This window comes from Hordeum vulgare, chromosome 7H (assembly GCF_904849725.1).
Source record: "Hordeum vulgare subsp. vulgare chromosome 7H, MorexV3_pseudomolecules_assembly, whole genome shotgun sequence".
NCBI classification, from domain to species: Eukaryota; Viridiplantae; Streptophyta; class Magnoliopsida; order Poales; family Poaceae; genus Hordeum; species Hordeum vulgare.
This window is the reverse complement of record NC_058524.1, coordinates 44,530,483-44,557,396: the sequence shown is the minus strand read 5'-3', so window position 1 is coordinate 44,557,396 and position 26,914 is coordinate 44,530,483. Positions and strand designations below refer to the sequence as shown.

General features: G+C 44.6%; 2 protein-coding genes and 1 non-coding gene across 4 annotated transcripts; 1 reads left to right on the top strand and 2 right to left on the bottom strand.

Annotated features, from left to right (window-relative positions):
- Nucleotides 1-7,197: 7,197 nt before the first annotated feature.
- On the bottom strand, nucleotides 7,198-13,169 carry LOC123408367 (TOM1-like protein 6). 2 transcript variants are annotated; one of them, XM_045101488.1, is made up of 9 exons: nucleotides 12,863-13,169; nucleotides 11,513-11,591; nucleotides 11,324-11,422; nucleotides 10,529-10,642; nucleotides 10,220-10,359; nucleotides 10,029-10,110; nucleotides 9,628-9,713; nucleotides 8,365-8,616; nucleotides 7,198-8,271 (listed from the first exon to the last, which is right to left on the bottom strand). In XM_045101488.1, the coding sequence occupies exons 1-9, from the start codon at nucleotides 12,964-12,966 to the stop codon at nucleotides 7,503-7,505; spliced, it is 1,725 nt and encodes a 574-aa protein (XP_044957423.1). In that variant the 5' UTR covers nucleotides 12,967-13,169; the 3' UTR covers nucleotides 7,198-7,502. The 2 variants fall into 2 exon arrangements, with proteins under 2 accessions (XP_044957423.1, XP_044957422.1); XM_045101487.1 differs by having other exon boundaries at nucleotides 7,198-8,280; nucleotides 12,863-13,165.
- A 5,132-nt stretch (nucleotides 13,170-18,301) lies between these two features.
- On the top strand, nucleotides 18,302-22,585 carry LOC123407696 (jasmonate-induced oxygenase 4). Its single transcript, XM_045100886.1, has 3 exons — nucleotides 18,302-18,817; nucleotides 20,967-21,288; nucleotides 22,238-22,585. The coding sequence occupies exons 1-3, from the start codon at nucleotides 18,345-18,347 to the stop codon at nucleotides 22,484-22,486; spliced, it is 1,044 nt and encodes a 347-aa protein (XP_044956821.1). The 5' UTR covers nucleotides 18,302-18,344; the 3' UTR covers nucleotides 22,487-22,585.
- A 456-nt stretch (nucleotides 22,586-23,041) lies between these two features.
- TRNAP-UGG lies at nucleotides 23,042-23,113 on the bottom strand. The gene has a single exon. It is a non-coding gene; the product is annotated as a tRNA-Pro (tRNA).
- Between the last annotated feature and the right edge of the window lie 3,801 nt (nucleotides 23,114-26,914).

The window sequence follows — 26,914 nt, the reverse complement described above, 5'->3', positions numbered from 1 at the left end:
ACATATCAAACACCTATCTCCTCATATTTTTCCCACTGGGTTTTTAGAGGAGCTTTTTCAAGATGATGATGCTTACACAAACAAGCATGGATTAGGGGGAGTGTTATGATTAAATAATTATGTTAATCCTTGATTTTCTTAATTACCAAGGCAGTTACTTTTGGCATGTCGGTTGCTCATGTCCCTTTGTAGAGACACCCCTTGGAGGCACCCTTTGTAATCCTATATAAGACATCATCATCAATGAAAATGATACAGTTGAATCATTTTGTTGTCTCTCTCGTTTGTTTCTCGATTCCATTCAACAAATTATAGTCGCCATGTCTAATTAACGGTAGTTGCCGCGTATAATGAAACAAAGTTACCATGTGTGATTAACTACTTGTCATATGTGGTCAAACAATAGTTGTTATATGCGATTAACTAGTTGCCACATGTGATCCAATCATAGTTGTCATGTGTGGTTAATCATAGCTGCAATGTGTGGTTACCTAATTGCAATGTACGCACAACTATAGTTGCCGTCTAGTAACGAATCATAGTTGCAACGTGTGTTTATCTAGTTGCCACGCACGCGTAACCGCAGTTGTCATCTAACAGTGTACGAGCGTCGTGTGGACGAAGAGCAGTTCACCCACACGCATGCGGACTAGATGTTGACTGTGTGAGCGGAAACTAGTTCACCCACACGGTGTAGCTGACAACCGTGCGCTGCGGATCATGTGGACGAACTCTTCAACGCACACACACATGATGATGCCTATATAACACACAGAAGTCATCGAACGGTATTAAGATTCGTGCAAAACTGAATCAACATGATCAACACGTGTGAACGAAGTATGTCATACTTGTGGACGTTATCATTTGGGATCTCTTTTGATACGATGTGAAAAGGGGCACAACACGTTAAAGTTCCATGTATGACTTGTCTACGTACATCCCATTGAGGGCTTGTTCGGTTAATCCCCATCACAAGGGGATTTGAGAGGATTGGAGGGGATTGAGGTGAATTTTGACTTACAGGGAATTTAATCCTCCCCAATCCACTCCAATCCCCTTCAAATCCATTGCAACTGAACAAGGCCTGATGTGAGTGACCAGGCTTTTCAAATAGATTAATTATTGAACGGTGGTATATGATCTGATGAACTTTTATAATAGAGTCATGTGCTTTTCACAAGAGGATTAAAAAAACTCAAGCAATTCGAAAATGCGAACTTTCAATATATAGATTGCTTGATTCTTTTTCCTAGATTCCTTGATTCTTTCAATACTAACCTTCAATTTGACGTTAAATTTGTAGGCATGGACAATCGGACATCTTTCATGGCAATTTATATTCATGCTGTGATCGCAAATTTAGTTTGAAATCACGGTAATTTTTTATGGAAAACATATTCTAAGATAGATTTGCCAACCTTCCCAACTTAACAAGCCATCCCCAACAAATAAATTTTGCCATGAAAAACATTTGATTTGTCACTCCTAAAAATCTAATGTTCATGTTTGGGTCCTTCTTTTTTTGAGGAGGAGAAATAAAATTGGACTCTATATAGATTTTTTTTAGCGAAATTGGACTCTATATAGATGGGAGCTCCTATTCACAACGTCGTTCCATGAGAAGTTATGAAACGTGCACCCTCTGCTCCCCGAGCGACCTTTTGGGACGGCCCATGTGTGGCCGGGGGGGAGGGGGGGGGGGAATTGTTCTTTTTTTTCTTTTTCATTTCTTTCTTTACAGCTGCTTATTTCTTCCTTCTTTAAATCAAATTTGGTATTTCAAAAAATGGTAATGACTTTTAAAATATATATTGCAAATTCAAAAAATAAAATATGAAAATGTTCATGAATTAAAAATTGTTCATGCATTTTCTTAAATGTCAACAAATTTGAAAAATGAAAGGTTGTAATTTTTACAAAATGTTTGCAAATTCAAAATAATGTTTATAAATTTCATAAATTTGCTGATTTAAAATTGTTATCAAAATTATCAAATGAATATTTTTTGAATTGGTTGAATAAATTTTGAATTTTATGACCAAAAATTGAATTGGATGAACATTTTTTGAACTCGATGAACATTTTTTAAATTCATGCACATTTTTAAATATATGAGTAAAAAATCTGTAATTTGATGACAAAATTTGTAACAAATAATTTTTGAATTCAATGAACATGTTTTGAATTTGATGAATATTTTTGAATTGGATAATTTGAACAAATAAATGTTCATGATTTTAAGAAGATGTTCGTGAAATAAAGAAAGGAAAATGAAAATTAAAAAATGAAACAGAAAAGGAATAAGACAAAAATGGAAAAAATAAAAGGAAGAATGAACAAAAAATAAAAAAGGATATGGGAAGGTTACCTTCCTAAAACCGGAAGAAGGATCATGCGCTCCTTGGGCTTGCCCATATTATGTACCGAGCCGAGGGGCGGGGAGGGGCGACAATAATTGACTTACACACTAAATAGGAGGCATCAGGCCCTGCTCTCCTGTCTCTCGCGCGCACGTTTCCCCGCGTGCGATCGAAAGGGAACCCTGGCCGTCGCCGTCGGGCCTCCCTCGTCGTCGCCTGAGAACGCGGTTGGGCGAAGCCCGGTCGTCGTCGTGAACGGCGGGGGTTCTTTCGTCTCCCTGCGCGGTGGCTTCGGCGCTGGTTGCGGCGGGCGCATCGGCGGCGGTGCATCGGTGCTAAGGTGCGATGACGGTGTGGCTGGCGGCGTGATAGGCGGCACGTTGGTGGTGCACACGTGGGGGCAGGGGATAGTGTAGCGACAACGCTCCTATATCAGTACTGCTATTGTGGGAACTAGGCCTCTTGGCCCTCCCACCCACCAATATGTGGGATTCATGGCTTTCACGAGGGAGTGAGAGGTCGTGGTGGAGGGGGTGGTGGGTTAATGAGACAGAGCTCATATTGTTATTTTGCTCGGTTTCCCTCCATCCTAACCAGCCGGGGAGCCTAAGGCCTCTTGGATATAGAATCGATAGAATGGAACGAGCAAAAAGGGCTTAAGACGACGATGTGACCTTATTATCGAAAAAGACTTCCGTCCCATTTTATATATAAAACAACCACCAAACCACGAGTACATGCATAGGTTCAAATTCGAGCACACACACCAAGGTATCACGACACCAAGTATTTGCAGATGTGACCTTATTTAAACTAGATGATACCAGGCATGTTGTTGTGGGAATAAGTAGTAATATATTTCAACAAGATTTGGTTGTATGAAATATATAACTAAAATACATATTATATATTATATTTGATCATTGTATAATTGTAAAAAAATATTGAATACAAGTAGATTGATATGATGATAAAAGAATTGTCATGCATGTTGTGGTGGGCCTTGGATGATATGGCATGTGTGGTGAGGTGAGACTTGTGCATGTTAATGTTGGGGAACGTTGCATGGGAAACAAAAAATTTCCTACGCACACGAAGACCTATCATGGTGATGTCCATCTATGAGAGGGGATGTGTGATCTGCGTACCCTTGTAGAGCGTACAGCAGAAGCGTTAGTGAACGCGGTTGATGTAGTGGAACGTCCTCACGTCCCTCGGTCCGCCCCGCGAACCGTCCCGCGATCAGTCCCACGATCAAGTGCCGAACGGACGGCACCTCCGCGTTCAGCACACGTACAGCTCGACGATGATCTCGGCCTTCTTGATCCAGCAAGAGAGACGGAGAGGTAGACGAGTTCTCCGGCAGCGTGACGGCGCTCCGGAGGTTGGTGATGATCTCGTCTCAGCAGGGCTCCGCCCGAGCTCCGCAGAAACGCGATTTAGAGGTAAAACCGTGGAGATATGTGGTCGGGCTGCCGTGCCAAAGTTGTGTCAAATCAGCCCTAAAACCTCCGTATATATAGGGGGAAGAGGGGGAGCCTTGCCTTGGGGTCCAAGGACCCCTAAGGGCTTCGGCCGAGCCAAGGGGGGCAGCCCTCCCTTCCAAACCGAGTCCAACTAGGTTTGGAAGGAGGAGTCCTTCCCCCTTTTCCCACCTCCTCCTTTTTTTTCTTTTCTCTTTGATTTTTCTTCCTATGGCGCATAGGGCTCTTTTGGGCTGTCCCACCAGCCCACTAAGGGCTGGTGCGCCACCCCCAATGCCTATGGGCTTCCCCGGGGTGGGTTGCCCCCCCCCCCCCCCCGGTGAAGTCCCGGAACCCATTCGTCATTCCAGGTACATTCCCGGTAACTCCGAAAACCTTCCGGTAATCAAATGAGGTCATCCTATATATCAATCTTCGTTTCCGGACCATTCCGGAAACCCTCGTGACGTCTGTGATCTCATCCAGGACTCCGAACAACACTCGGTAACCAACCATATAACTCAAATACGCATAAAACAACGTCGAACCTTAAGTGTGCAGACCCTGCGGGTTCGAGAACTATGTAGACATGACCCGAGAGACTCCTCGGTCAATATCCAATAGCGGGACCTGGATGCCCATATTGGATCCTACATATTCTACGAAGATCTTATCGTTTGAACCTCAGTGCCAAGGATTCATATAATCCCGTATGTCATTCCCTTTGTCCTTCGGTATGTTACTTGCCCAAGATTCGATCGTCAGTATCCGTATACCTATTTCAATCTCGTTTACCGGCAAGTCTCTTTACTCATTCCGTAATACAAGATCCCGCAACTTACACTAAGTCACATTGCTTGCAAGGCTTGTGTGTGATGTTGTATTACCGAGTGGGCCCCGAGATACCTCTCCGTCACACGGAGTGACAAATCCCAGTCTCGATCCATACTAACTCAACGAACACCTTCGGAGATACCTGTAGAGCATCTTTATAGTCACCCAGTTACGTTGCGATGTTTGATACACACAAAGTATTCCTCCGGTGTTAGTGAGTTATATGATCTCATGGTCATAGGAACAAATACTTGACACGCAGAAAACAGTAGCAACAAAATGACACGATCAACATGCTACGTCTATTAGTTTGGGTCTAGTCCATCACGTGATTCTTCTAATGACGTGATCCAGTTATCAAGTAACAACACCTTGTTCATAATCATAAGACACTGACTATCTTTGATCAACTGGCTAGCCAACTAGAGGCTTGCTAGGGACAGTGTTTCGTCTATGTATCCACACATGTAAATGAGTCTTCATTCAATACAATTATAGCATGGATAATAAACGATTATCTTGATACAGGAATTATAATAATAACTATATTTATTATTGCCTCTAGGGCATAATTCCAACAGTTAAGATACTAACAGCATATACACACATGCAATGCTAGTCTGAGCATGAATAAAAGAAAACTAATTAGGTGTACATCATATGATGTCATCGACCTCATGGAATATTCATCTTCTACCAAGTTCTGAACGACCAACCCAATCCTACACCACCCTGCTAACATGACTGAGGCCTTGTTCGGTTGATAGAGATTTGACAGGGATTGAGGTGGATATCATCCCCTACAAGTCAAAATCCATCCCAATCCTCTTGAGAAGAGGTGTAACTGAACAAGGCCTGATGTAGCTAGCCAACACTGACTCAAGCATGCCACTCACTACAGAGATGCCCCCACTCAAATTTCAAAGCGCCCTCTGTGCAAAGGGCCAAGGTTTCACCCTCGAGTCACCATTTCTCAATCACTAGAGCCCCTGTTTGACGGCGCTATTGGGCACCCCTGGGCCGACCCATATACAGTAGATGCTGGTCATTTTTATTTAACAAATTTAATAATCATTATAAAAAAATGATATAGATAATAGGAAGATATCATATATTTTTCGCAAAGAAATGTGGAAAATATATTTTTCTTAAAGGTTCAAATGATATTTTCAAAAATCAATTTATAAAATGTGGAAATACTGTGAAAAATAAAAAATGTTCGGACCCGTACATGTAAAATTTAATAGGTATGAAAAGGCATGTTCACCACCCAAAAAAAGAACATGTTCACTGCATATTTAGAAAATTTTCTGACTAAAAGATTATGCTAGAAAGTTCAGTTTTTTTTACCTAGCAGTCCAAGCAGTCAGCTTGGTGAGCTACCTACAAAAAGTTGCAATCACTGAAAGTTCAGGTTTTCTTTAAAGAGGTCTATGGATTTAAATAAATGTTCATAGGTGTGTGAATACGTTCATACGTATGAAACACAATGTTTATTGCATATTCGAAAATTGTTCATTTTGTGCAGTACCAAAGTGCATATATTGTGGACGTACACTTACGAGCACCTGAGCACAAAGCCCATTTCTGCTTCCTACCGACCATCAGACCAAATGGTATTTCCTCAAAAACAAAAAAAGTCAGACCATATGGTAGATGGCGCCTGCAATGAAAATGGCAGAACATGCATAGAAAAGGTAACTATAAATTATTTGAACTACATTTTCTAGCAGGGGAAAGTTGTAGCTAAACCCGGGTGCAATGTACCCATGATGAACAGTAAAAAATAGCGAAGAAAACAAGTTGAAACTTTGAATGTGATTGGTTTGACATCAAAAATTGGCATGCCAACATTTGACAAATGCCTAATATTGGCTAGTGCTTCGTTGGTTACCAATTTTACTTGCCAACCTCAAAAGAAGTTGCCAATTATTGGCAAGTTTTGATATTGCCAAATGCCAAGTATTGGCAATGCCAAGTGTTGGCATCAAACCAATTCAATCATAACCAAATGTTTCACATGCTTACAAATTTTGGTGACCAAATGCACTAATTATGTTCTATTTTGTATGGAGCTCCTCCAATGTCATTTGACCATCAAATTTTGCAAGCACCTAATAAATTTGGTCAATATAGAAGTCACAAAATTTCAGATATTTTATTTTATTTGCTTCTTTTTCTAATCTTTGTGGGTGCAATGCACGCGGCTACGCGCTTGAGTACTAAACAGTAATCCTGTAGCTACAGTCAACGAATGAGCGGACCGACACGGCCCTGGTAGCCAGGGGCCTAGCTACGCCCCTGATCAGAGGGATGCAGGTGAATATTTTGAACGCCGCAAAAAAAAAGTTGAATATTTTGAAGCGCATAACAAAGCCATATTGAAGCTGGATGTAACGACTTCAGCCCAACGGATTCATGGAGATCGAAAGCGTGATATAATCTGAAGGAAATGACTGCCTTCAGAGTTCAGACCACACCAGCTTTTCTTTCCTGCTGTTCTCAAGTCCAAGGAAATAAGAAATCAGCTGCACAAATAGCATCAACCTGTCAATGGCATCTTATTTGAAGTGCACAATCAATTTTAATTCCACAACAAAAGAGATTGATGACTTCACATGCTCTGTTTTCGCATAAATTACTTATGTTTCCCAGAAGCATCAATCAAACCAATCAAGTTAACAAAGTTTGCGCACCAAATGGAATCGTAGCAGTCATCAAGACAAAACAATGCAAGCCTTTCATATTTTGATTCCACTGGTATCGCTGTGATTTATTGGCTCGTATGAACTGGACGTACCACAGGCAGATGTTCTCTCATAAACTGATTCCACCGGCATCGCTACGGTTTGTATGGGCTGGACGTGCCTCCAATCACCGTGCTGCCCGTTTTCAGAGTACCGTCCGCATTTCTGTCAAGCAGATCATCGAAGAACTTGTTGGAAGGAACATAAGATGGTCTTCGAGACCCTGCAGACATCGGTTGCTTCAGGTTCTTGTTTGTTGGGGAATTTAACACAGCACTGCGAAGCGGTACGCCAAAAGATTGTGATTGCTGTAGAGGCCTCATGTTGGATGGTACTTTAAGAGGCGAGCTGGAAGTGGAAAGATGCTGCGATGAAGATGCCACGAAAGGGTTTGACTCAGTGTTGTCCTGCGGGTCCCATGGTGGTGGCGGGTAAGGAGATGGGTTGTAAGAAAATTGTGATTGTGGTGGTGGTTGCTGTTGCTGATGCTGATGCTTAATGGGTCCAGTTTGAGATTGATGCTGAGCCCAAGGAGCGACGTAACTATTTTGTGCCGCAGCTGTGTGTTCTGGGTCTACGTAACGAGGCTGTGGATGATAACTTGTTGGGGAACCACCATGATGCAAGGCAGGTTCAGGTGATGGGCTTGACACTATGGTGAGTGCAAGAAGGTCACTCATAATCTTCTCTTCTGGAGAAGTCCTTATCGGAGCTAGGTGTTCAGGCAATGATAGTGCACTGCTTGAAGTAGATGGTGGTGCTGAAGTGGTCACAGGAGCTGCTGAACTTGCTGTTCCGTCCTGCATGGACGACGATGATGCGCCTACCCCTGAAGAGGCACTCTTCTCATTTGCTGCCCTGAATCTTGAATTCCTGACCACAAGTAATCGTCAGCAATGAATCATGCAAGACAAAATGAACCGAGTATGAATCAATGAGATCGGTCATCAGTACGACCTGCGAGCTAGCTGAGAGAACTCATCATCTTCCTCCTCTTCCTCTTCATCAGCCAAGACAAAAGTTGGTACAATGGCAGTTTCGGGAACAACTGTTACTGCAGGAGTTGTAGTGATCCCTCTGGGCAATTCACTCAACACATCTGTTTCTTCAGCCGGTAGAGGGGAACCTGATGCAATTGCATCATGTTTGGAAAGCAGAATTTGCAATCTGTCGTTTAAGTCAAGACTTTGGCTCAAGAGGTCTTCATCACTGTAATGCAGTAGAGGAACGTCAGATAATTTATATCGAATTGTGGTTGTTATTCTGTAAAAATTATCCCTGCCTCCGAAGAGTGATTGCCGCTACTGAACGTTATCATGTTATGCAAGGGGAGTGTCAAGGTAATAAGCTTGACTTTGGTCTAGGTTTAATTTTTTTAAAAGAGCATCTTACTCGTTATTCATTTTACAATGAATTGCAATCTGAGTGAAAGGTTGTGTGAGGGAAAATCGGATTATTCTTACGTGGCATGCATCTAATATTGGAAAAAGAAATCTGCTTTGCACATAGATGCGTTGCTGAATTGTACTTTCTAGACATGAAGATAACTTGGAAGTGATTTTTTTTGTATTTTTTCCAGTGAACTAAGAACTTACTAAAACATCAGTAGTCATGTACTACAGAAATTAGAAAATTATATTTGTCATGTTTGGTTCTTTTCTGAACAGGACTAATTAATAGGCAACAGACTCCAGGAACAATCTCATTTATGTTCTCTGGACCCATGCCTTATGCCAGTTAGTAATGCGTTGAACTATTAGTATTCTTCCAAGCTAATCAATGGACCATGCTTCTTGTCTCATAAATTTATAGCATAATAGTCTCTATCAGAAAAAGATGGTACAATCACATTAGTTTATTCTTCAAGTGTACGATGTGGGAACGTGCCCCACGGTGTCTTACGTGGGGGGCTACAATGAATATCCTATAATATCATCTTTTACTTGTTAGTGACATTTGAAAAACTTACTATATCTCTACATAAACATTGCAATGCCTAAAAAGCATCTGAAATATTGTCTCATTATTAGGGCTCATTAGGTTTGGAGGATTACTACGGGATCTCCACCCACGAGAAAATATTCCTATAATTTAGAAATCCTTTAAACCGAATAGGCCCTTAATAGCAGAAGCTGATATGACTGCTGCCACACATTTATCCCTTAATAGAAGGTAATAAGATGCAAGAATGTAGGAGACAATGTTCATGCAGGCACGTACCTCACTGAACTTACCAAGCTCATGATCTTTTTCTGGTATGACCGGCATTGGTTCACAAGTTCTGCAATAATTTCATCATTCACAGCCTAAAATGACAAGAAATGTCTGTGATTTAGAAATTTGCATGTGTACTGACCAACACAAAGCAATATTAAATCATCAGGCATCGTCAAATCCTCAAGATTAGGTTGGATGCAAACAAGTGCTCTTGAGCATACAACAGTACCGCACTAAATATATTAGTTATATGCTTAACTAGTACTCCCTCCTGACACGAATTACTTGTCACGTAAAGCGAAAAGCGAGGCGGCCCTTTAGACAGACTCTGAACCTAATGGGCAGTAGAATAGAGTACCATTTAGTGAGACTCTAAACCTAGTGAACATAATAAATCTCTATACCTCATGATCATTTGGATTGACTTCTCTCAGCATCTCACTTAGTAGCTCCGCGGCACTTAAAATGCGTTGCAAGTCTGACAAACTAAACAGATAAAAATATGTCATATAACATGGAACACATATCATCCATTTTCTCAGACACTAACATAAATCACAGAAAAGATGCATACAAATATAAAATAAATGGTTACCTCAGAGGAGAGCCACTAGATGAAATCATCTCATCAGCTCTCAAGGATGAACTGACTGGCATTCCGATCCCTGGTTGAAGGTGAGGAGCGAATATTGTTGCTGCTTCAGGTGAGCGCCTAGGAAATTCCAAACCAGATTGCTGCAAGTAATGATACTCATTGGGACATGCCAAACAAAATTATTCAGGATTCAACAACTATATGTACCAGCTTCACATAGCTGACGGGTGACTTCCGAAAGTTGCAGAATAAAAGGGTGTGTCATGAAGTGTAGATTGTTCTGGATGGTTTGGCAGACAATAAAAATACCTTAAGTTCAGAATATGCCCAGTAGAATTGAGGGTGCTTGCCACCAGGCCCACCAAATGCTTCTTGCCAGGAATCAAGGAGTGTCAAAATTTTGTCCCTCACTTGCACATTTGCCTGTGGTTATACTGAAGAATTTTAATCAATACCACAAAAACAAACTTTTAAAGAACACAAAATTCATGATTCATATGGTAATTAGAATTTATTAGACAGTGACTTAAAGTAAATGTAATGTGTAGAAAGTTCACTGACTGTAAGAGCAAAGATTGGATAAGTACACATGGATGCCACGTTAAGATCTTATGAATTTGATTAAAAAGGGGGAAAACTTGAAAGATAATTACTAATCCCTCCGTTTGAAATGAAATCCTGCATATCTCAGTTTCCTCATGTAGCAGTGCCAGGTGTGCAAATTTTCAAATATCTATCGGTTAGCCATGATGCAGTGACCACCTGACATTTGTCAGTTTCAGAAATTCAGGCCTTAACTAAGCAGTCTTAAGCCATGGAGCTACGTCCATACTGATTGTAATTAATTTTTGACATTTTCCGGATAAGAAATATATGTATGTGTCATTGTGTCTTCCAAAACATTGAACTACAATCATGAATATGTTCATGTCGAATCAAAGTATGTTAGTGAATAGGGTGTGAAGCCATGTGTTTACCAGAAAATGGAAGGAATTTTACCTACATATTATACTATAGTCTTCTTAGTTCCATGATTCAAAGCAAAACCATCCAGTGGCTTTTCTGGATAACAAATTGTACAACGGCATGTATTAGAAAACTAACCTTTTTCTTTGCAACTTTGATCATTTCCGGCAATATACCGCGCTCTACAACCAGAAAATGCACATGATCCCCACAATTTTTCACCAGAGTCTCCAACAGCTGCAATCCCATTTCATGGCATTCTCAAACAAGCACAAACAAAGCAGGACTAAAAATATACCTGAGCTGATAATAAGTAGAGAAACGTACCGTCAACGCAAGAAATTGAACCGATGAATTCTTGTGTTGAAGACGCTTCTTCAAAGTTTTAATCACCTCTTTCGCTTGCCTGCATCATTGCTTTATTGTAAGCTCTCGTAGGAAAGAAGTCGGAAAAATTAGAGGAAGATAAGCTGCTCTGTGCTATCTCATGATTAACGGCACGATCACACAAAATGAGGCTGCAAACTCGTAACCACTTGGATCATGTTGTAGATGACAACCACCATGACAGGTTTGGTGAGTGGTAATACTCACCGACAAGACTGACAGGCAGTAATCGTTTTCAAAAGTATTTGAAGGATGGTCCTTGAGAAAGTTGGTGTGAATATGTGCTTTATTTGATTAATTACATTTTTCTTCTGAGCAGCAAAATGCTGATGTGTGGGTAGGATCACCCAACCTTGTCAATACCTTAAACTTGGCGACAGATTGGTCCGTGCAGATTAGAAGTAAAATGGTGTGACAGCTCAGATGTCCTCTGTCTGAAACATGTCCAGTGCAGTAGTAATTCTTCTAGAGAGTGAGCGAATTGTTATGGCAATCCAGAGCTCCAATGGTCAGACCAAGAGGTCCTGGTGTGTCTGAATTTGGAGTGAAAACTGTGTGTGCATACACTTGGTATTGCCACTACATGTGGTGATGCTCTGCTTTTCCTGAACCTAAACAGGTCTCTGGTGCGGTTTCTTCTGGAATTCTGAGTGGCCGCTCCCCTCGTATGATACCGGTGCGCCTGAATCCAGATTGTATACTAGCCAAGCCTAAATATGGTGAGCAGAATTCAAGCATGAGTTCCGTCTTCTTTTCAGAGTAAAAATTGCACTAATAATACATGCTTATACAGTTACACTCGTATTTCCACTATATCTGACGCTCTGCTTCTTTTTTTCTGAACTGCCATCCGGTTGAGCTCCACCTACTATAATTGCTGCGCGCCTGCCCAATCATGCCACTTATCGATCGATCGACGGATGAACCAAATACTTATACTAATGCTATAGTATAATACTAGACCGTCAACGTCCAGCGCACTTGGTCGTCCTGTTAGTAGCACTAGCAGATGCTACGGCCCTTTTCTCTTGTGCGTGCTAGTAGTGTCTTGCGCAAGGGATAAGCCACCATCCTGCAGACCCAATCAGCCTTGGCGCGTGGCATGTGAAGACGAGGAGGAAGAAGAAGAAGGATAACAGATTAACGGAGCTCCCGTGCTAGAGAAAACGGGATTCTGGTTTGCGGCTGCACACGGGAAGGGAGCGATCGGGAAAACGGGTTTTGAGCGGTTCTTGCGGCGGAATGGAAGGGTAGGGAAGGGAAGGGTGGGGAAGGGAAGGGGAAGGGAACCCGTGATCGGAGTTGGCGTCGTCGCAGATGTCGATGTTGAGGGTCCAGTCGGGCCCCAGCAGCAGGTCGCTCGTCGCCTTCTCCACCCGCACCGCCGCCGCCATGTCCTCCTCCTCCTCGACTCTTCCCTTCTCCACTCGCCTCTTCTCTCTCGCGGAAGACGCACGCACGCACGCACGGGGAGGATCGATAGGGATTCTCCGCGCGGAGGCAGAGAGGAGGGGTGGTGGGAGGTGGGAACGAGACGATCTCGGTGGTAAAGAAGGAGACAAAACGGGCGGCCATTATTAGGGGCATCCGGTCCGTGCGAGGTGCCGGTCGCACTCCGCGCACACACGGACGAGCACGCGCTGTGCTGTTCCGTGGAGAGCGAAATCCAGCAGGAAACGTTGTCCGGGGTCGTGGTGGTGATGGTGGTGGTGGTGGTGGAGGAGGCCCGCGAATCGATCGCTCACGCTCACGGGTTGGTTGTCGTCGCGGTCACTATCACTTGGTGCTAGGCTGACGCGTAAAAGTACGAATACAGGCCAATTCCTCCAAGAGAAATTAAAACTTAGGCTGTTTGCTTTGGTCCAGCTCGAAAGATTACTTGGTTTTCAACTTGTTATGTAGCGAGATAGTTCCCTGTGGCTATGCCTGTGCTGGAGGTTTCTTTCTTCCTTTAGATGCTGCTAAGCGTGGAAGCTGTATGCTAGATAATGTCTGCTTCATTTTAACAAAGTGGGTCAGGGGGAACCCCTTTTTTTCAAAAAAAAAAAAAAAATCCTCCAAGAGAAGATCACACCCAGCTGAGTCGTCCTCTTCCTCCTCGTCACCCTTATCTTCCTCTCCAATCTCGATCATGGCGACGCAACATGACAAATCAAATCTCAACCTTTTTTTGTCGATAAGATAATAATGGTAGCTTTGGTTAAGCTTACGTCGGTCATAAACTTTTTTTTTGCCGAGCACGTCACGCGGCTGGGTCTAACACGAAATGCTACTACAACCAACTTGTCTATCTAGTCGAGTATTTAACCAAAAACTATCATATTTCATGAAAACGTGCTCAGAAACTATCACTTTACGATTTTGTACGGATAACTACCACTTTTTTTCTAATCCATTGTTAAAAACTACCAAGCGCGAAAACTGCTCAATTTACCTCTTCTAAACGCCTTTCTGACATGCGGGGTCCACAAGTCAGGTTGACCTCTTCAGCACTTTCATGCGGGCCATCCTTGTCATAAACTGATTTAGACGAGCCAAATCAACAACTTTTCTGACATGATGGTTTTTTGCCATAGGTTAAGAAAAAAATGGTAGTTTTCGACACAAATTTGTAAAGTGGTAGTTTCTGAACACGTTTCCATGTCGTAGTTTTCGACATAAATTTGTAAAGTGGTAGTTTCTGAACACGTTTCCATGTCGTAGTTTTTGTTAAATACTCCTATCTAGTCTCTCTAGGAGAGAGAAAGCACACATGACCACGATTGTGGCGGTGGATGGCCTCGTCGGTTGCCACTTCGCCGCCGTCCACCGTTGCGTTTGCGTGGCGCCTCGCACGTCACGGCCACGACTTGTTCATTCTTTTACTGTAGTACTCCCTCCGTACCTAAATATAAGTCTTTTTAAAGGTTTAACTAATGAACTACATACGAATGTATATAGACATACTTTAGAGTATAGATTCATTCATTTTGTTCCGTATGTAGACACCTAGTGAAATATCTTAAAAGACTTATATTTAGGTACGGAGGGAGTAGAAAAGACTTTTCGTTCTTGTGGTTTCCAATAAGAGCGACTTAATCCATTGACTCAAACCATTATTGTTCTGGCCTAATGTTCCGTCTAGATCATGCTTTCGATCGACATAGATTCTAGTCTTTTTATCTTATCCGTGTGATGACGCGCTGATTGCAACGGGTCCCGATGACCCGCGTGCCACTAGCGTTTGGCTCAGGGCGAGATGGCATTACCCGAGGATATACCACTAGCCACCTAGCGTCTCAAGGTGTGTTATTTATGGTCAAGGGATGTTGAATCATTTTTTTTAATTTTTTTTTGCGATGAATCAATGTTCTCCATGCTTCCTCACACATCAACCCGGACCTTTCAAGTCAGGACTAGATGGTCGGGCTATTACAGTTAGGGGTAAGCACTTTTATATCTAAAAGACGAAGAATCAAACTAAACTAAGTTGAGCGATGTTGCTGGTTTATTCGGTTGATGATGGTGTCCCGTTCGACGTTTCATCGCTAGGTGTTCGTGTTCGGGTGTATGGCCAGTTTTCATCCTACATAAACGAAACTAACTATCAACCATATGCACCGTAAATGGACCTCGTTTTTCTAATTACCCTACTTCGTTGGCACATGTAAATATACCCCAGGCCATGTACGATGCACGCCCCTCGTATAACCTAATTCACTCGTGTCTCTGGTCTCACAATCGCTCTATCACTGGTTTTTGTCCCCAAAGGACTCAAATCCCTCAACCTAGTTGCCTCTCACCCTTGCGATTGGATTTACTATCACAAGTCCTAGCTACAATGATTCTCCAATGTGTGTTCATGTTGGCTTGCCTCTCCCGCGTCAAACTTTTCTGTTCTACCTCTTCCTGGCACTAGCACAACATCGGTCTTCCACCGAAAATCCATCGCCGAGTAGCCTAGCAAGAGAGATGGAGAAAGCGGCAACCCGCTCGCTCACCGCAAAACCAGCAAGCTAACGCCATCCCCTGAGAAACACACATAGAAGAAAACCATCATGCCCCTCATCCGACAACGAAATAACCGACGCGCGCAGGGGATCCTATTCAGCGTGCAAGTTGTTGAAGGATGACCAAATAGACACGGCCCCAAGATGCATGCTTTGGTTGCCTACATGTCCCTCTATTGCTACGCCCATCTGAAGAAAAGAAGGAAAAAATATAGAGGAAAGAAAGCTAGAAAAAAGTAGAACAGGTATTTAAAATGTCCAGAAAAGGAACTTTTAGGAATTATAAAAAATATTGTAAAAGTAAAAAAGTTCATAAATTTTAAAATAAATGGTTTTGAGTTAAAATTACCGTTGATTTTTTAAATCTTCTTGGTATGGGAAATGTTTGCAAATTTTAAAAAATGTTCCCCGCAATACAAAAAAAAATGTTTGCAAAGTTAGAAAATGATGATAAATTCATAAAGTGTTCTCGGATTTCATGTATTTCCTGAATTTTACAAATGTTCATGAATTTTAAAAATATTAGTGAATTTAGAAGGTGTTCACGGATTTAAAGATGTGTCTATTGATCAACATAAAAGTGTCATGTTCATGTGGGAACAAGCCCAACCGCAACTCATAGCTGATCCACTTCCTTACATGTGGGGCTACGATTGAAAACTACCTCGATACACAGTGAGGCTCCATTTCAAGGATGCTTAATAACTTAAGAGATGTTCGTTTTTATAGACAGTTTAGCTTGATTTATTGGCTGGTCTGTATATGGTATAGTGGTGTAACTTATCCAAAATTTACGAAGGGGGGCATTTTCATTACACTAGAATTGAACGATTCTTTCTCCTCACCTTTTTCCTTTGTCATGAGGGCATGTACAATGCATAGCCTCAAGGTGATGCCCCGTATGTCATATAGTATCGGATGTCAGAAAAAACAGGTTCAGATAAGGAAGCGGGATCCTTTACAGAAGGCGGGTGTTTGAAGAAAAAATGTGTGGTTCGGTGTAAAAAGTTGAAAAGGTTTGAGTGGAAAAAAGAGATACATGTGCATTAGAGTTTTTATTTTTTATTTTTTAATAAGATATACTGATGGTAGCTTGCATTGAAGAGAAAAATTAATAAAAATGCCTTAAACTACTTTTTATCATGAGACATCTGTATTAATATGCCATCATTATACATGTCCTCATAGGCAATCAAGGCGAGTCATCATTCCTCATCATCCATCATTATTGGTGTTGAGCCTAGCTACTGGTTACCCATTTCTTCACTGGTCTCTCTACGATGGGATGGGTGGGCAATCCCAGTGCTTCGGTGTCGTTCTGTACATAGTTTAGGGTTAGGGCTTTTTGATGGCACATCGTTGATCAAAACAACAATGGCAGTCTGGTGAATATATTTTTTTTCTCTCCAACTTATATCTATCTCAATTAATGTCGTCTTCGATGTTGTCATTGACTCACTGGCATAAATTATGGGAAAAGATTACATCCCATCGGTTGATCCATCCGCCGCCCGCTCGTCCGTTAGATCTCGCCTCGATCACGAACCATTTTCCGAAACTGGCTCGTTGTTTCAGAAACTGAAGCGTTGTTTCAGGAACGGGGGCTGAAGCTGGAGCACTCCAGGTTCCTCGTCGTGGCTCCTCTGCTACCGGGGACGAGCCTGCCGGAGTCCGGCGAACCATCGCCGCCGTCGGTCCTCGCCAGCTCGCCGGATCCCCACCTCGCCGACGAGATCCAGCCCCTCGCCGGATCCCCACCTCGCGCGGCGAACGAGGAGGTGTGCGGCGCGGACGCCGGAGAGCTCCCGCCGCCGGGGAGCTTCTCTGCCTCGCTATAGAAGCGTCTCTGCTCGCGCGCCCGACTCTCCGTTGAGCATGGATCCCGGCTGCAACGTGACTTTCGTTGCAAAAATTCGTGAAACTCGACCGTTGTTGCAAAAAATTCTTCCGTAAAAATACCTATGTTACAGAAAGACGAAAAAAAAAACTGCAACAAGCAAATTGTTTCTGAAACTCGACCGTTGTTTCAGGAATTAACGGATTCAAAGTTTATTTCTTGCAACAAAGCGAAAGTTTCCGCAACTCAAGCGTCGTTTCAGGAAATAACTACTGACCATGCGGCAGGGATGCGGGGCGTTAGATCGGCATCCAACGGCTAGCTAGGTGACGGATAATTTTTAAAAATCATCTGACGGACGCGTAGCGTTCCCCATAAATTATTGTCGATTCTTGTCGTCCTTTTCATGATGACAAGCCTACGATTTACATGGTACATTGACACAACGACAACTTCCCTTTATAGTTTGTACTCCTGATTTGGTTTGATTTCAAAGATATCTATGAAGATTGAGGCGGAATTAAATCCTTTATAGGCCAAAACTCTCCGTTAGAGGAGGATTAACCAAACAAGGCCTGAGGGAACGGTGACCGGCTTCTCTTATGTGATCAGGGTTGTTTGTACTCCTGGTTGAGCGACGCTATAAGTACGGACAGTTTTTATGAAAATTTACGAAAAGGATTAGGTGGGCTAAGATGATTGAAAGAAATAAGGGCGAGGGGGCTCACACCCCCTTAGAATCAGGAGGCGGTGGAGATCAGCTAACGAAGGAGTCCGTAAACCCCCCGTATTACTCCGTATGTTTAGAATTTTCCCTCCTGGTTTGGTTTGGCAGAAAATGAAATTCTGAAGAAGGAAAAACTCTCCATTGGTCGGTCGGTCCTACCAGCACAGTAGCAGTGACCACCACGCCACCGGTGGGTAATCGCCGAACCCCGCTGCTCCCATGGAAACCGCCGCGGCGCCCCGCGTCCAGGCGCTCGCCGACGCCGGCTTGCCCCGCCTCCCGGCGCAGTACATCCAGCCGCCCGACCTCCGCGCGGGCCCCTCCCCCTGCCCCTCCGCCTCCCTCTCCGTCCCCGTTGTTGACCTCTCGGCCACGGCCGCCGCCACAACAACCGACACGGTCGGCCGCGCGTGCGCCGATTGGGGCGCCTTCCACGTCGTCAACCACGGGGTCCCGCCGGGGCTGCTCGACGCGATGCGGGCCGCCGGGCTGGCCTTCTTCCGGGCGCCCATGGCGGAGAAGCTCCGGTTCGGCTGTGACCCGGCCAGGGGCGCCGCCGCCGAGGGCTACGGCAGCCGCATGCTCGCCAACGACGACTCCGTGCTCGACTGGCGCGACTACTTCGACCACCACACCCTCCCCGAGTCCCGCCGCGACCCCGCCCGGTGGCCTGACTTCGTCCCAGGATACAGGTAAATTTTTTTTTGCCCTGGTACAGACTACAGAGTTAAAGTGCCACGCCCCATACGTTGTGTAGAATTTTTGGACTGCTTTGGCCATTTTATGAGCAATGCACTGATAAGAAAAACATGAATTACATGTTCTGATGCAGGATTGAGTAAAAAAAATGGTGAGAACACAATGTATCCGTTGTAGATTCATGTTTAGGTTCAGGAAAAAACTTTTTTTTTTTTTGAAACACGGTCCCTGAGGTACCGATCTCATTAAAAAGGTCGAAGAGAGTTGTCCGGTTAATAGTCGGAAAACCGGGCTAAAACCGTCACAATGCGCCCGCCACAACAAGGCACACAGGGCGACCTGGCAACCTTTACAAGAACGCACACACGCCGCCTAAGGGAAGAACTCCGTCGAGGTTGTAATCCGGCGTCATCGTCATCACGCCTCCGCGAGGGCGACTCCGACTTCACCATCGACGACCACCGATGTAGCCTCCACCTCAGACAAGCGTAGAGGCCTGCGTCGGACAACGCCAAACAGTCCACCACACGCGCCGGCGACCAGGCAACTTCGACTCAGTCGACGAGCATTGAAGGAAGAAAGCACTGGACCTGCGTCGAGCCAGCGCCAGAACCAACCACCCATCTTCACGTCATCGTCGCTGCAAGGATCCCCCTCAAACAGCTCCGACTTCAGAAGACAAGAGAGGCACGACGACCCCTCGAACACGCCGGACGAGACCGACTACCAGGACCCAACAACAAATCCTTCTCCGCTTGAAGGGGCCATCGTTGCCACACAAGAAACCGCGCAGATCATCCACATTGCCGGACGATCCCCAGCCGACCGCAATGTCGCGAGCGTCTAGCCCCTGGAGAGTGCAATCGAAATCCAAAGCTCTTCAAGACGACGCCCCCAAGGAGGAAGCGACGATGTCGACGCCGTCGTCCGGCCCAACCGGGCCTAAGGTTTTCACCCGAAGAACTGGATCCGAGGATGTGTAGGGAGAGAACTCCTCAACAGTGCCTCCAAGAAGGTAAGACAACGTCCACGGACGCCGACACCGTCGGCCGGCAAGCTCTTGCCCGGCAAGCTTTCGCCCGGAGCACCTCCCAACACCACAACCCCACGCACAGCACCTCCGCTAGCCCACACGCCTCCCACAAAGCCACCGCGCCAGCGGCACTCGAGAGCCACCAAGCACCTCCTCCACGCAGCACCGCAGCAGCCCCGAGTGACACGAGATCTCAGTCCCGCCAAATCCGCCGCACTCTCCAGCCACTGCAATCATCACCCCAGGCTGCCGCCTCGGCTTCCTCCACCGCATCATGCCGCCACGGCAGGCCCCGCATCATCACTGCCTGGAGCAGCGGAGCAACGCCGCCCCCGCTCTTGAGACGGCGACCGAGGGGTCCCGCCGCCGCCGCACCGCCAGGGCTTTGCCCGGCGACGCCTCCGTCGGCGGCGAGCGGAGAGAGAGGCGTGGAGCGGCCCGGCGCGGCCGCACGGGAGCGGGGTAGGAAGAGGGGAGGCCCCGACTCGAAATCCGCCGCGAGGAGAGAGCCGGTGAAGACGGCGCCGGGCTTCGGGATGGGTGGAGAGAGGACGCTGGCGGGGTTCCGGATCTGCGTTTGGCTGGGCCGGAGGTGGACGGAGGAGGGAGATCAGCCGCCGGCGGCGGCGGTCCTGCGCTAGCGCGAGCCGCGAGCCGCGCGCTGACCTGACCTTCCTTAATGCATAAAACAATTATACCAATGATCGGAAAAAACTTTATCTCGTCGATTCTCTATTGAACCAGAATTTCACACATGATTTTTCTCCGTGCGATTTAATTGCTAGTACCATCTAGAAATGACCATTTCAATGTGTTGTTCTAATTGTCTACATAGGTTCTTTCAGAGTATGATTCTGAGTAGAAATTCAGCCGGATGCCAATGTAGCATGACACGTTGATACCGAGATTCATTAATACTCCCTCCGTAAAGATATATAAGAGCGTTTAGATCACTACTTTAGTGATCTAATAAAGTATCTTATATTTCTTTACAGAGGGAGTACATCTCATGAGCTACCTTGTATCATTGCCCATGTTCCTACAGTATCTATCACATTAACTCTCTTTTTACGAGAACAAATAGCCTAATATATCTGCAATGTTTGCAGGGACACTGTTGTAAAATACAGCGACAGCATGAAAGTCCTCGCCCAAAGATTGCTGTGCATCATCTCTGAAAGTCTGAACTTGCCACCCTCCTATCTGCAAGAAGCGGTGGGAGAAGCTTACCAGAACATCACCATTAGCTACTACTCCCCTTGTCCACAGCCAGATCTTGCTCTCGGATTGCAATCCCATTCTGACTTTGGCGCAATAACACTTCTAATACAAGATGATGTGGGTGGGCTCGAGGTATTCAAGGATGGGATGTGGATACCTGTACATCCTGTTCCTGATGCAATCCTTGTGATTCTGTCTGACCAGACAGAGGTAAAATACCTTCACATGGTTTTATGTGTTTATTACTTAAGTGATATGACTTCTCAGATCTGTCTAACATATATACTTACAATACCTCGTTCCATTCTAGATGACTTCAATTCAATATTTTTGTTTATCTTACAATTGCTTTTCCATATCTATTTTTACTAGCCTGTATGGATCTGATATAAATCAGTAGATGCTGGAATACTGACAGGAATAAAACCTACTGGTTTAAATGTGCTGCTTGGTATCCCAGTAGCGAAAATTTGATATTGTATCATAAACTCAGTAAATATCATCACACCAACCGTTTACAACTTTTTTGACTTGGCAGCACAATAATGTACTCCCTCCGTCCCAAAATGCTTGTCTTAGATTTGTTTAAATATGAATGTATCTAGTCAAGTTTTATTATTTAGATACATCCATTTCAAGACAAAGCTAAGACAAGAATTTTGGGACGGAGGGAGTACTGATTTAGGATCGTGGCAAAATTTTCATTCTTGTGTTTAACTGACCTAATTAATCCCAGTTTTCCTCATTTTTTAAGTTTGATGTCCACTATTTTGGTGAAAGCGAAAATCTCATCATATGACCACACTCTTCCGTATGCACGTTTTGTTTTATTTTCTCTAGATTGACTGATTGACTTCTGCATGCATATTTTCTTATCTTTTCACTAGCTTGACTTCTGCATGCATATTTTCTTATCTTTTCACTAGATTGACTTCTGGATGCACATTTTGTTATCTTTTCACTAGATTTGACCTCTGTGTGCACATTTTCTTATCTTTTCACTAGATTGACTTTCTTTATGCACATTTTACTATCTTTTCGCTAGATTGGCAAGGTCTTTGAGCAAATAGTTAATTGTAAACTTCAATTGAGAATATCCTCCTGCATAGTTGCGAGATGGTTCCTCCATATTTTGCTCATATTTTCTACCCTGATTCAGATCATAACCAACGGAAGATACAAGAGCGCCGTTCATCGAGCCATTGTCAATGCCGACCGTGCCCGCTTATCAGTGGCGGCGTTCTACGACCCTCCTAAATCTCAGAAAATAAGTACCGCACCCCAGCTCGTGAGCAAGGACCACCCGCAGAAGTACCGGGATGTGGTTTACGGCGACTACGTCTCATCCTGGTACAGCAAAGGCCCAGAGGGCAAGCGCAACATCGACGCCCTCCTGATCGAGCAATAGGCAGGGCCATTGAAATGTACCACAAAATTTGTAACACACACAGCGCGAGGCTGACAAACTTGATCAATAAAGAGGTGGAAAACAAAACAAGGTTGTATAGAACGTGATTTGCCTGTGTGACAGTTCGCTCTAGCCTTGGTGTGGTTGAATGATATGATCAATAATTCATGTCCCTTTTGATCGACCTGTGTTATTTTGTACTCCCTCCGTCCCAAAATAAGTGTCTCAACTTTGTACTAGCTCCAGTATAAATTTGTACTAAGCTTGAGACAGTTATTTTGGGACGGAGGGAGTAGTAGTATTGGACAACCCTCTCTTTGGCTAATTAGCTACAGAAAACAAGTTCGCATCCTCCCTAATGAAAGGAAATGCAGCTACAAGCTACCAGTGAGCCTCTCTGTCTTTAAGTTCAGTTTTTTTCTTTTTTGAGTTAGTTTATGGCATCATGTATTCTGGAGGACTAACGTGAGTCTATGTAGCGTAAGTAACACAACGGTGGCACAAGCGTTCACCGGAAAAAAAAAAATCGGAGGCGAGAAGAAAACCAAAAAAGTGGGGGCGTTGCGAGAATCGAACTCGCGACCTCTCGCACCCAAAGCGAGAATCATACCACTAGACCAAACGCCCTAGATTGGAATTAAATAATACGACATGTCTATTATTTACTATTGGGCTTGTCAAAAAAGAATTTGATTATCGCCCGTGTATTTATATGCCTTGCCTCACCAAAGATTGATCTGTTTTTGCTTAAAAAAAGAGGATTGATCTGTTTTAACCGACCGGATGGAAATTGTTAACAAATATTGATCTGATTTGTCCATCCAGATAGAAAACCATTATAAATAGAAAATCACAAGGAGATAGGGAAAACGATGAGAGGGTGGGAGATAGCTTACATATTTTCCGGAAAGAAGGATGACCCCGTGTGTGCACGTGAGTGATGTATTCAACCATTTTATTAATTATTTATCGAGATCTTACAAAGTAATCAATATGTCTGAAGCCATCATCTTGACAACATTTGTCGCTGTTTCTATCCATTTGATGGAGTGATGCGGATTGTGTGAGCCGTATACCTAGACTTCACACTAAAGTCTAACATCTAAAGCCAGAGGCCCCAACCAAACCGCAATGTCAGGCCCAAGGCACACATCGGTCTGATGCACTCTCAGCGGGCACCACATGCACCCCCTGCATAGACCGTCACCATCTTCTTCCACTCATCCATCTTCACAATAGGTACTCACGCATCATCCTTCACAGGCCTGCCGTCGACGCCACCATGAAGCCACACAATGCCCCCACCCTGCGCTAGTTCATCATCTCACATTCGTCACCGAGACCCTGATGCGCCACGCCACCAAGACTCACCCTCGTCGATGCGGTATATGTACACCACTTCAAAGTACGTGGATGTCGCATAGAGAGGGAGGGTGCATAGGCACTTTAAATTAATTATGGTTTAGGCTTTAACAAATGGGTAATAGACCTAGTATTTAATTAGTCAACCACAAAACCTAAAACAACTAGGCTCACCTATGTGCACCAACAACTTATGCTAAGAAAGATAAATAACTAAGTCATAGCAAGATATAACATGAAACAATATGGCTATCACAAAGTAAAGTGCATATGTAAAGAGCTCGGGTAAGAGATAACTGAGGCACGCAGAGACGATGATGTATCCCGAAGTTCACACCATTGCGGATACTAATCTCTGTTTGGAGTGATGTGGAGGCACAATGCTCCCCAAGAAGCCAATAGGGACACTGTAATCTCCTCAAACCCTCGCACAATGCAAGATGTCGTGAGTCCACTAAGGGATCTTTGAGGGTGGTTACCGAACCCGTACAAATGGCAACCCTTGGGGCGGTCACCAAACCCGCACACTTTGGCAACCCTTGGGGACGGTCGCTGGAGCCCGTACAAATTGCTCGAGGCAATATCCACAACCTAATTGAAGATCCTCGACGCTTACCCAGAGCTTTTCACCATAATGATTGAGCTCTGAGGCACCACCAACCATCTAGGGCGCCAAAGCAACCAAGAGGAACAAGCTCTAGGGTACCAAACACCCAAGAGTAATAAGCTTCTCAACTTTTCACTCCCACGTATCACCATGGAGAACTCAAACTGGTGCAAAATAATGCAATGACAAAAACACACAAAGTGGTCAAGTCCCTCACACTCAAACCACACCACAAAAACAAAAGCTATGAGGAATATGAGAGGAGGAACAAGGAGCTCACAAAGAACTCCAATATCTAGATCCAAGGGGTTCTCCTCACATAAAGGAGAAAGTGATTGGTGAAAATGTGGATCTAGATATCCTCTCTCTTTTTCCTCAAGAACTAGCAAGAACCATTGGAGGGATTGAGAGATAGCAAGATCGAAGAGGGTCAACAATGGGGGCCAAACACGAGCTCAAAGGATAAGGTCCATTGCGGAAGAAGACCCCGTTTTATAGAAGGATAAATATCCAACCGATACCCCCTCAGCCCGCACACAAATGGTACTACCACTTGGGCAGCTGAGCCAGTCGCACAGGGAAATGGCACGAGGCCATGAGGCGGTAGGGCTGCCAGACGGTTGCAATGCAGCAGCTCTACAAATAGAGAGGTGATAGGAGCGGAGGTAGTTCTGCCTAAGCGGTACTACTGCACCCTACTGAAAAGACCTCGATGACGCCTAGAGGGGGGGGGGTGAATAGGCTATTTAAAAACTTCTTCAGATTTGGCTTGAACCTAATGCGGAAATAAACTAAGAGGGTACTTGTCAAGCACAAATCCTAAATGCACTAGGCACCGCAACGTGTATCAACAACACGATCTACCAAGATGGACACAATGCAGCTACTAACAAGCACAAGTAAGTTACACAAACTTACTTGAGCTATATCACACGACAAGTAGGTAAATAACACAAGATACTAGATCACACTATATCACACGATATATCAAGGGTTGCAAGTATGTACGTGTGGATATAGAGGGTATGCTTGAATGATTAATCTTGTACAAGAGATGGCCAACACAATATAATGAGCACAAGCAATATGCAATGTATGTATGCTCAAATAACACAAGTAAACCACAAGTAAGGAGTTAGGGTTAAGGATAACCAAGGTCACTGAGACGAAGATGTATCCCGATGTTCACTTCCTTCGAGGGAAGCTAGTCACCGTTAGAAGAGGTGGATGTTACCACGAAGGCACACCAACGCCACGAAGGCTCACCCTATTCTCCCTTTGAGATAACACCACGAAGGCGTTTCTCAACCACTAGTGGTAAGCCTTTGAGGTGGCTTCCAAACCCTCACAAACTTTTTTGGGGGAAATCACACGAATTGATTCCTCTCCGAAGAACTCCTACCGCCTAGGAGTCTCCAACCTCCAAGAGTAATAAGATCATGGGGAATGCTCAAAACTTGCTCAAATCACAAATAGCTTGGGTTGAGAGAAGGAGAGGGAGAAGATCTATCTTTTGATTGGAACAACTCTCAAAGGGGCTCACAAATGCTCTTGGGATCTAAGATTTGGAGTGAGCAAATGTGTGTGAGGTGGAAATGTGTTCTTATGAGGATAAGGCTGTGTTAGGCAACCCTCTCATGAAGTGGGGGGGGGGTATTTATAGTGTGGAGAGTAAAAGAGCCGTTGGGAACACTTTTAAGTCACACAGGGTCCGGACGTCCGACAGTTGTCGGAAGTCCGGGCGTCCGACAGTTGTCGGAAGTCCGGGCGTCCGTGAGGGGCCGGACGTCCGACAGGGGTCGGACGTCCGAGACCTGTAGGCATGACTGGAGCTCTTCTGAATTCATCAGCGGCCGGACGTCCGACAGGGGTCGGTCGTCCGAGGCCTGTAGATGTGACTGAACATTTTTGAATTCATCAGCATACGGACGTCCGGAGTGGCCCGGAAGTCCGTGATATACAACACAATATCTACTGGTGGTGGCTTCCGGATTTCCGATGGGTGTCGGACATCCGGCGCTCGGACGTCCGGAGGGGGCCGGATTTCCGAGATATAGTGCACACATACTACTGGTGTTGACTTCCGGGTTTCCGGAGCTTGGCCGGATGTCCGGCCCTCGGACGTCCGGAGGGAGCCGGATTTCCGAGATATAAGCCTTACAAAACTACTGGTGTCTGGCTGCGGATTTCCGAAGCCAGCCGGATGTCCAGCCGGATCCACTTGAACTTGCACACCACAATCTTGATTACGATCACCTCTTGACGTCATCCTTCATGGGTTGTATGAGATCTTCCTTTTGACGCAAGCCCAATGGAAACATACCTAACCCCCACATAGGAGTCTCACAAAGACCATGGGTTAGTACACAAACACATAATGGACAATGCTTACCATACCATGGGATCACTTGATCCCTCTCGGTACATCTTATACGCTTCGTGTGTTGATCATCTTGATT